At 39.4% G+C, this 10483-nt stretch overlaps 1 protein-coding gene across 1 annotated transcript; it reads left to right on the forward strand.

Annotated features, from left to right (window-relative positions):
* The first annotated feature begins 935 nt into the window (after positions 1-935).
* SNRPG (small nuclear ribonucleoprotein polypeptide G) lies at positions 936-10447 on the forward strand. The gene is made up of 4 exons (XM_022561219.2): positions 936-1069; positions 4255-4277; positions 5173-5297; positions 10262-10447. Exons 1-4 carry the CDS (start codon positions 1038-1040, stop codon positions 10310-10312), a joined length of 231 nt encoding a protein of 76 aa, XP_022416927.1. The 5' UTR covers positions 936-1037; the 3' UTR covers positions 10313-10447.
* Positions 10448-10483: the final 36 nt, after the last annotated feature.

The raw sequence follows: 10483 nt of genomic DNA on the forward strand, positions 1-10483 counted from the left end.
GAGACCACTGTTTACACCTACACTCTTGACTTGAAAATACCTTGTATTAGAGATCATTTGTGTTCGTATTAGAGATCATTTGTGTGCTGCACTTCACGTTTTATACAGAGAGACAATGTACGTTAAGTGGGGTTTTGGAGGCATTGTTAACAAGCATTGCAGGACCGACCATAGTGAATACACTTCTGGGCTCTAGATTCAAAGTCTTGGAAATTGAGGCCCAATCACCCTCTCTTATGGTGCAGAGGTCACTCACTAACTGAGCTGTTACCAGAACCCTAGACTTAGCATGACATTCTCCTGTGGGAGTATAGGCAAACCTCTGAGATACTGCAGGTTCTGTTGGAGACCACCACAGTGAAGCAAATGTCTCAATAAAGCAAGTCACACATGAATTATTTGGTATGATCACAGATCACCATAACAAATGTGATGAAAAAGTTTGAAATACTGTAAGAATTACCAAAATGACACAGAGACACCAAGCGAACAAATGCTGTTGGAAAAAGAAAAAATGGCACCAAGAGATTTGTTAGACTCAGGGTTGCCACAAACCTTCCTTCTGTTTAAAATAAAAACAAAAACGCTGTATCTGCAAAGCACAACAAAGGGCAGCGCAATACATGGACATATCCCCACACATGCAAAGAAATATTAGGGGCCCACTCCTCTAGAGCTTATTTTCATTTGGTACATATGAATAAGATACATGTTGCAACCCACAAAGACACGGCATTAACCAGGTTCCTTCCGAAGCTAGAGGCGCACCCCGATTTTACAGACGGGACAGAACGGGGCTCCCGAAGGTCCCATCCCTCCGTCCTGGCCAATCGCTGGCGGCGCAACCGGAAGCTTGGGACTGATCGACACTCTCAGGCCTTCCCTAAGTATCGCGAGGTGAAACGGGAAAGCGGCCGACAATCAATTGGCTAACGGGATGAGTGACGTCAGACGCAAAGCGCCGGGCCTACTGCTGGAGTGAGAGGGAGGACTCGAGTTCTGTTTGGAGGCGTCTTTGAGCTCCTCGAGTAGACATCATGAGCAAAGCTCACCCTCCCGAGTTGAAGAAGTAAGTATGTGTGAGGGCCGTGCCCAAATGGCAGCTTATTTGTGTGCCTAGGGTTCCTTAGGTCCTCCGCCATTCCCGAGAGTGCGCCTGGCGTGCGTCTTCTGGTCCGTGGCCGACGAGATGCGGGCCGGTGTCCCGCGCTTCGGGGCCTAAGACCCGCTCAGACGTAGCATTTCGGCCCGGTTGGCAAGGTTACCAGAGGCAGCAAGGCGCCTCCGCCCGCCGAGTTGCATCCCAGGCCCGAGCTCCAGGCCCCGTCTCCCGCACGCTCTCGCTCGTTACTTGAGCATCTCGAATGCTACCCTTTGTTGAACATCTTGAGTAGCATCATGTTCTAGATAAGGTGGCTGTAGAGTAATTCTGTAAGGAACTAAGGAGATGGGTGGAATGGAAGTGTTTGATAGTATATGAGGAATCAAAAGCCGCCTTAATCTTAGAGTGTGTTTGTAGCTGTTTCTTTGAGCTTTAACTTAGAAATCACATTCCTTTTTCTTGTTCTCTTGTTCTTAGGTTAAACTTGAGTGTCGTGTGATATCTTGCTCTGTTAACAGAGCTGTGTGAGAATATTCATATTTTCTAATTAGAGAAGGCTAGGTTGTTTGGGGGGCGGGGGTGGGGTTTGAACCCAGTAAAGTCAACTCAAAGTAGGATATTCCTACTTTAGATAAGGCCCATTTTAAAGTTTTAGCGTCCTCAAACACTCTTGGTTGAACTTAGCATGGGCCATGTTTCCTAAGTAACTTCTCTGTCTTGTTTAGTTGGATAGCACAAAGGATGGAAAATTGGTCCAAGGATCAGTTTGTGAGGCAGCCAGCCATCTGGTCTGCCATGTGTACAGTTCATTTATTATCAGCCCCATAAAGAAGTCAGGCTTAAGGAAAAGTTCATATTTAATGATTTTACACTTAAGTGCACATTTGTATTGAAGCCATCTTTTGTGCAAAAACTCGTGTGTATTTTAGTTGGATCTGTTATAAATTTAAGACAATTATTAAATAAGCCTAACATTAAGAAAAACAATTATTGCTGTGAAAATACTTATCCAATTATCCTTTTATTGGTGAGCTGGTAAAATCTTATGTGTCCTCTGGCTTCATCAGGAACTGGTGAAATGGTAATTATTTTTTAACAGAAGGACCATTCTCTATTTGTAAGGTTTCCTTTTTGATTCTTAAGACATTATTTGAGAATTTCAGAGGATGAAACTAGTTTTAATACCTTTCTCTTCTTATCTCTAGATTTCATGAATTGTGAAATCCTGGCAGGTCTGCCTCCAAAATGACTTAATTTTTTTCTTCCTTTAATTTCTCACAAATAACCATCTTTTACACTTTTATACCATCTTCCTGGTTTAGCATAACTCAGTGGTTCTTAACTGAGGGGATGGGAGTCTGGTTCTATCAGCATCTAGTAGGAAGAGGCCAGGGTTGCTGCTAAAACTTTCTACAATGCACTGGATATCATGCAACAACAGAATTATCGGGCCCCAGATTTCAGTATGCTGAGGTTGAGATACCCTGGCCTAACCAAATTCTTAGTCCTGCTCTTAAAAGTCAGTGCCAGGAACTTCCGTGGTGGCGCAGTGGTTAAGAATCCGCCTGCCAATGCAGAGGACACAGGTTCGAGCCCTCGCCCGGGAAGATCCCACATGCCCGGGGCAACTAAGCCTATGTGCCACAACTACTGAGCCTGCGTGCCACAACTGCTGAAGCCCACGTGCCTAGAGCCTGTGCTCCACAACAAGAGAAGCCACTGCAATGAGAAGCCCCTGCACCGCAACGAAGAGTAGGCCCCACTCACCCCAACTAGAGAGAGAGCCCGCTCACAGCAACAAAGACCCAATACAGCCATAAATAATTAATTAATTAATTAAAAAAAAAATAAAGTCAATGCCAGAGTAGTCTTTTTTTTTTCTTCCAGTTTTTTTTAGATATAATTGACATACAGCACTGTGTAAGTTTAAGGTGTATAGCATAATGATTTGGCTTACACGTGCCACAGTAGTCTTGCCATTGGCTGGTTCTGCTGCAATAACTTATTGCTGTATACATAACAAAGTCCAGATTTCTTGACCCAGCATTCAAGCTCCTCCATCAGAAATCCAGGCACCAAATATTACACACAATAACATTTGAGTGCTGTGTTCTCTAGCCAAACTGAACCATTTGATTTTGCTCAAACTTTTTCACTGCTGTGACTTTGGAAATTTTACTTAACCTTTCTGAGCCTCAGTTCCCCATCTGTTAAATGCTGATACTTATTATTAATTTGTATGTATGTAATTTATAAAAGCCATCATAGGATTAAATAAGCTCATGTGTGTTATATTTGTTTTATGTAACATATCCTATTAAAATAGATTATTTTCTATATCATACTATATCTTTTTATTTGTAAAAACCTATCTTCTTACACCTTCTGTCAGCCCCTTTCTCTTATTTATCTTTGAATTCTCCCATGATTTATATTAAAATTGAATGAAATTTCATATTTTTTAGCCTATAACTGGAAGAGGTAAAAACTGGTTTGACTACATGTCTTCATATTCTCATACTACCCTGCTGAGATGGAATTTTCTTGTTTAATTCAGATTATTTAAAACTTCAAAATATGCATGTATTTTGCTAAAGCGTAATTATGTGTTGAAGACTATCCTGAACACTTAAGATTGATGTTTAATATTAAATAAAACAGCACTACGTATTGTCTCAAATATAAAATAAAATAAAATACCTATTGGATTGGGTATAGTTTGATTACCTTCTGGTTTCTTCACAACTTTGTTTGGTTTTGGAAATAACTAAAAATATAACCAAATCTTTGTTTTTCTGTTATGGTTGTAAAATCCTGTCATTGAAAGTTAGGTCAGTATTGAACAACAAGAATGGTTTGTAATTCACATCAGTATAAAGATGCAATTTAATGTACATTAATATATTGTAAATCCATTCCATTTTTGTTTATCTTCCCTTCCCAAATCACATTGCTCGGTTAGTATGAGTACTAACTGAGGTAGCCCATCACTCTCTCATCCTTTACCACAGTACAGTTTTTACTCTTTTAAATTTCATTATTCCTATTGTGTATATTTTAACAGATTATCCTGACTATACCTACTTTTGTGCTTACTTGTGCTTAAATTTTTTTAATTAGTTACATAATCTTTACCCCTTTTGCTTTTTCAGATTTATGGACAAGAAGTTATCATGTAAGTCTTTTTGGTTTTTTATTTTTGGGCCTTTTTTTTTTTAATATTAAATTCCTTTTTACATGTGCCTTGGTGGTATATAATGTTTGAAGGAGCAACATTATAAAAATTCAAAGCACACAGAACCTCTAATTCATATCCATTAATTAAGCAGGTTTATCAAAATCCTAACTAGACAGTTTTATTTACTTAATTTCTGATACTTAGGAAGTTTCACAGTACTTCAGACTCTTCATTATTTCATATAAGCCCTCTCTCACTTTGATAAAATTAACAGTATTTTCTATTTTATATTTGAAAACTTAACTTTTTTCCTTTAAACAAAAGACAGACAAGGACTAAAATCTAACCTGTACAGTACTCGAAGTATATAGGGGTTAAGACCATGGCTTTAGGGGCGAGCAGCCTTCAGTTTGAATTCCAGCTGTACCCCACAGTAACTGTATAATCTTGAACCAGTTATTTAAAAATGCTATACTTCAGTTCCTTCATAAAAAGTCAGGATAATTCTACTTCATAGGATTCTTATAAGTTTAAATGTGGAAGTAAATGTAAAATGTTTAGCCCAGTGCTTGGCATATAGTAAAGATAGTAGATTATACATCTCAAATACCTAGGTTTTATCTCACCTAGTTTTTTAAATTTATTTGGTTGCTCTGGGTCTTTAGTTGTGGCGGACGGGCTCCTTAGTTGCAGCAGGCAAACTCTTAGTTGTGGCATGCACGTGGGATCTGGTTTCCTGACCACGGATCAAACCTGGGCCCCCTACATTGGGAGCACAGAGTCTTAACCACTATGCCACCAGGGAAATCCCGATCTCACCTAATTTTTAATGAATAGTTTAGTTGATAATTAATGGTCAGTTTTATTAAAATGTCTTTTTCCCTTTACACAGTGAAATTAAATGGTGGCAGACATGTCCAAGGAATATTGAGGGGATTTGATCCCTTTATGAATCTTGTGATAGATGAATGTGTGGAGATGGCAACTAGTGGGCAACAGAACAATATTGGAATGGTGGTAAGTAAAGACACAAGATTTCTCTTAAGATTTCATTTTTCTTTTGGAATAAGCATTAACGTCCCTTCTATCAAACCCTTGGGTTAGACTGAAGTTAGGCAAATTTCAGGCAAGATTAGACATTCCATCTCCCTTTTAGTTTAATTTAATGACAGTTATTCAATTGTGATAATATCCCAGTTACCTGTAGGTTAGATCCGAATCTTACACAGAACCCACTGAGGTCCTTAGACTTGAAATGGCTGTTAGAAATCATTTTTGAGCTTTATTCTATAATAGAGACACATACTTGTTCTTTCACTAGAGCAGTAGTTCTCAATCTTAGTTGTATGTTAGAATCAAATTAGTCTGGGATGCAGCCTAGAGTTTTTTAAAGTTCCCCAGATGAAATGGTACAGATGAACTTATTTGCAAAGCAGAAATAGAGACAAAGATGTAGAGAACAAATTTATGATTACGGGGGCCGGCAGGCAGGGGTGATTTGGGAGATTGGGATTGACATAAAAAAAGCACTGTGTGTAAAATAGATAACTAATGAGAACCTACTGTATAGCACAGGGAACTCAATACTCTGTAATGGCCTCTATGGGAAAAGAATCTAAAAAGAGTGGATATATGTATATGTATAACAGATTCACTTTGCTGTACAGCAGAAACTAACACAACATTGTAAACCAACTATACTCCAATAAAAAAAAATTTTTTTAAAGTTCCCCAGGTGATTCTAATGTAAGGCAAAGATTAACCAGTGATTGAGAGCATTTACAATCAGTCATTGAGGAGTTTTTTTAAAAGCAAGCAAACAAAAATTATGCCTAGAGTCCACCTCAGAGCAATTGAAACTGTATCTCTAAGGGTGCTGCTCTCTTTTTTTGTTAAAAGATATTGTGTAATTTTAACGTGTAGTGAGGATTACTGCTTATCAAACTTTAACATGCCATGAATTCCCAGAAAATCTTGTTAAAATGCAGATCCTAATTCAATAGGTATGGGATGGAACCTGAGATTTTGCATTTCTAACAAGTGCCCATTTGATGCAGATCTGCCAGGTCACAGATCACACTTTTGGGATTTAATTGTATATATAATTAACCTAGATTTTCTGGTTTATCACACTCAAAAAGTAGTCAAGGTAAAAGTTGCAAGGGATACAATGACAGCCATTCACATGGAAGAAAACAGAAGGAAAACAGATGCTGACTTGTTAATCATAGGAGCAAACGTTTCTGCAGTCAATAGGCCGTAGTGGTATGACTACTGAAGAAGAGCTGTTGATGTTTGTCAACAAGACCCAGACTTTGAATTCCACTCTGCCCAACACAGGACAGTATACCCAGTAAGTGTTAAGTCTGAGTTACCTGGGCAAGGTGAATCAAAACAGACAGCTTAGCTTTAGCAAATCATTGAGCATGTAGACCTCTAAGAGGTGGTAAGAGTTCCTAATCATTAGCCATGATTTTGCCTCACTTTTTAAAGTTTGAGCAGTAAAAGGGTATAATTTTTTAATCACCCTTTCCAAGGCTTGTGTTATTGCTTATTTCAAGTGTATTTCCATTACTGCATTTTGAAAAGCAAATCAGTAGTCAGGGTTAGAGAAACAACTTGGAATCTCTAGCTATGAGACTCCCCGCCCACCCCCACACGTTTCATGTAAACCTGCCTTCTTTCCAGGTACAGTCTCCTTGAGCTTCTGGTTAAAAATGAATAAAAGTATGGGCAAATCATTAGCAGCAGTTTCTTATAAAACAGTTTTAAAATACCCCAAGATTTCCCCCTAGCCATTCCTTTTACAGATTAGGAAATCTTCATTCTAATAGAGGGTAGATTAGGATTTTGGTTCACATCTGAACAAATTTGCTAAAAAAGGATTCAAGAAGGAATTGACACCTAAAGTTCTTAACTTGGGAAGATAACTTTTTAGAGAATGTGTGGCACTTTTTGAAATTTTTACCGGAAGGAATTGAGCCTAGATCATGGATCTTTCTCGTAATTTTCTCCCTAAATTTTGATGGGCTTAATTTTCTTTACACGGAAATTGGTTAAAAGCAGTGTCCTCGGGCTTCCCTGGTGGCGCAGTGGTTGAGAGTCCGCCTGCCGATGCAGGGGACGCGGGTTCGTGCCCCGGTCTGGGAGGATCCCACATGCCGCGGGGTGGCTGGGCCCGTGAGCCATGGCCGCTGATCCTGCGCGTCCGGAGCCTGTGCTCCGCAAGCAAGGGGAGAGGCCGCAGCGGGGAGAGGCCCGCGTACCGCAAAAAAAAAAAAAAAAAGCAGTGTCCTCCCAAGTCATTCAAATAATGAGCACCTACTTACCGTGTTAGGCAGTCTGCTCCTCCACCTATGATGGGGGTTGTGTGACTAAAAATTAAAGTCTTGTGTTAGTAGGTGCTAATTCTTGTGGCTGAGTTCACTTTGAAAATGAAATAATGATAATATATCAATTGTCTTTAAAAAAACAGTCTAAAGAAAATGGAAGGATGGCTTTTCTAAGGAAAAGAGGGGAAAACAGTTACAGTTTTGTTTTTTCACAAGTTGTTTGGCTAAGGAGACAGTTACGTTGGCGTCATTATTCCCTTGTCCAATCAGTGACCCATTGAGGCCATTGAAATTACTTAATAGTATTAAATTAAGAATAGTATTAAGAATGTGTGTATTCTGAAGGGGGTGGGGTAATTTGTTTGGGGGATCTGTCAGGTGGATAATTACATAACAATGTCTCGACTAGCCTCTTATCTTTTGAGACACCCCCAGAGTAGTCAGTAGCATCAACTGTGTCTTATTTCCTAAAGATTCTACTCCACTCCAAGGTTCCCCTAAGAATGTAGTAAAAATTGTGTCTTTTTTTGACGCTACATATTTCAGGTGATCAGGCTTTGTGCTTCTGTAGCTCCATATTATGTTTGTATTCTTTATTAGGCAGTTGTGCCCTTGCAGGAGACTTTAAAAGCCTGAGCAACACTTTGCCAAAACTTAGTATTGAAGCCCAACAAAGGAGCAATATGGAATTCGGGTTCCAGTTTGATTTGGAGAATGGGGCCTCGAGCACAGTGGGGAAAGAGGTAGAGCACTGCACAACAGAGGTGTTCACGACAAACCTTAACTGTGTATTATGTGAGAAGGCAAAGAAGTGTGTGATACCATTTTAGAAAATGTTGATGAAAGTAGTGGTTTTGTTTTTTAATGATGGCAAAAAGGAAAAGCCCACAGATCTGAAAATCTTAGTTACCTGAAATAACTTCTCTCCACCACCCTCCACGTCTAGGGAAAGTGTCAGAAAGGGACAGATTTAGGAGGGAGCTAGGAAGGAAGCCTACTTGTTTTTCATGCTTTTGTCCGTGAGATGTGATGTTCATCTGTTGCCCATAAGCCGGCAGTTTAAAACTCTTGAGAACTAGGTAATCATGTTGTTTAGCTTTCTTCTTTTCCTAACTTGTACGAAGAGTAAGAGTCTGTAGTTTCCTTCAGTCCCCATTGTCATTTTCAGGGCCTTGTTCTCTTTAATGCAGCTCTTTAATTCCTTGCCACCTTCTCACCATACTCATTGCTGTTTGTCTCTGCCAGGCTCCAAGACACTTGCCCACCTGTCACATTCCTTTCCAGTCTGTCAGCTGCGGTAATCACGTGGAGGTTCATTTGTTTACTTAACAGTACTTACTGAACCTTTTGTGTGTCTGCCACAGCTTAGGCACTGGGGATGGTGCACCAAGCAAAGTCCCCGCCTCATAGAAATGACACTGGAGTGAGGAAGATAGTAAATAACAGTGTATGTAATAAATAAAGCAAGTAGAATGAGAGGAGAAAAGAACCAGTTACAGCGATAGTAAATAATAGTGTATGTAGTAAATAAAGCAAGTAGAATGAGAGGAGAAAAGAACAAGTTACAGCTATTTTTACACCACCTGCCTACAAGCATAGCTCCACTTTGATCTTACTCAGAATGCCTCTATTTCTAATAAATCGTTCCACATCCCTCATCCCACTCCTGTCCTTTTCACCTATCCAGCTCTACTTGAACTGATCTGTGATTGCATTGCCTACAGTCCACCAGGCGCTCCTTATTTTCATAGTCCCCTTCCAGTTTGACTTATTTTTCTATCCCTCTTTACCAGCCATTACCAGCCATTTCACCTATGCTGTCATGAGTATCCTGGCTTATCTTTTATAGAATGGCTACTATATCAGGCACTGTGCCCCTGGGGCCTTTTCTTTATAACTTTTCTTCCTGCCTCTAAGTCTCCCCCACCCCCATTCTCTTATATACGCTTTTGCCAAAACATTCCCCCAGCTCTGAAACTGTCACTAGTTCATTGTTGGTTTCATGATGCTTTCCAAACACTTTTAAGATTGGTGTTTGAGGCCTTTTAAGATTAGGTGCGAACTGTCTTTGTTTACCACTTCCTTCCATAACCGTTTACTTTATTCAGATTAGATTTTTCCTTATCCCCTTACGCTTTTTCATCTCAGTTCTGTCTAGAATTTCCTATCTTCCTGTCAAAATTGTACCCAATTTTCAAGACCCAGCTAAAATGTCATCTTCAGAAATCCTACTTTTTCCAACTTTCATCCTGGTTTGTTCCCTCAATGATCTTATACCCCTAAACTGATTGATGTATTCTACTGTACCTATTTTTCCCACTAACTTATGGATCCCTTAGGGGCAGGGATGGGCATGTTCATTTGAGTCCTGCAGTTTAAGTGAAATGGGTCATTGGAGACTGGTCTCAAAAAGGTACTTGTTAGCCTTCGATCTAGATGTGCATCTCATTATGAAGGGCTTAGTGGCTTCATGTCATTAGTAAAAGACTGGAATTATTTTGTGTTCCTGTGACCAGGAAAAAAGCCTCACAAACTGACATTTAATAACCGAAAAACCATTAATGATTTGATAAAATCAAATCATTTTAATCATCATTGATATGTCTGTTAAATGAATTGTGTTCTTTTCAAATTCATTTTCTCTCTTAGGTAATACGAGGGAATAGTATCATCATGTTAGAAGCTTTGGAACGAGTATGAACAATGGCTGTCTTCACCAGAGAAATCAACTGCTTCCACATGTCCCCTCTCCACATTTTACTACGATGAAAATTGGGTCGTGTACATTTTCTTACTGAACTGTTTTGTTAAATAAACTTCTGTAATAGTCAAAAATGCTTTCTCAGCTGTTCTGAACATAGAAGGTTTGCT

The sequence above is a fragment of the Delphinapterus leucas genome, chromosome 13, assembly GCF_059928025.1.
Source record: "Delphinapterus leucas isolate spDelLeu-1000000601 "Yukka" chromosome 13, BTC_Dleu_Yukka2, whole genome shotgun sequence".
NCBI classification, from domain to species: domain Eukaryota; kingdom Metazoa; phylum Chordata; class Mammalia; order Artiodactyla; family Monodontidae; genus Delphinapterus; species Delphinapterus leucas.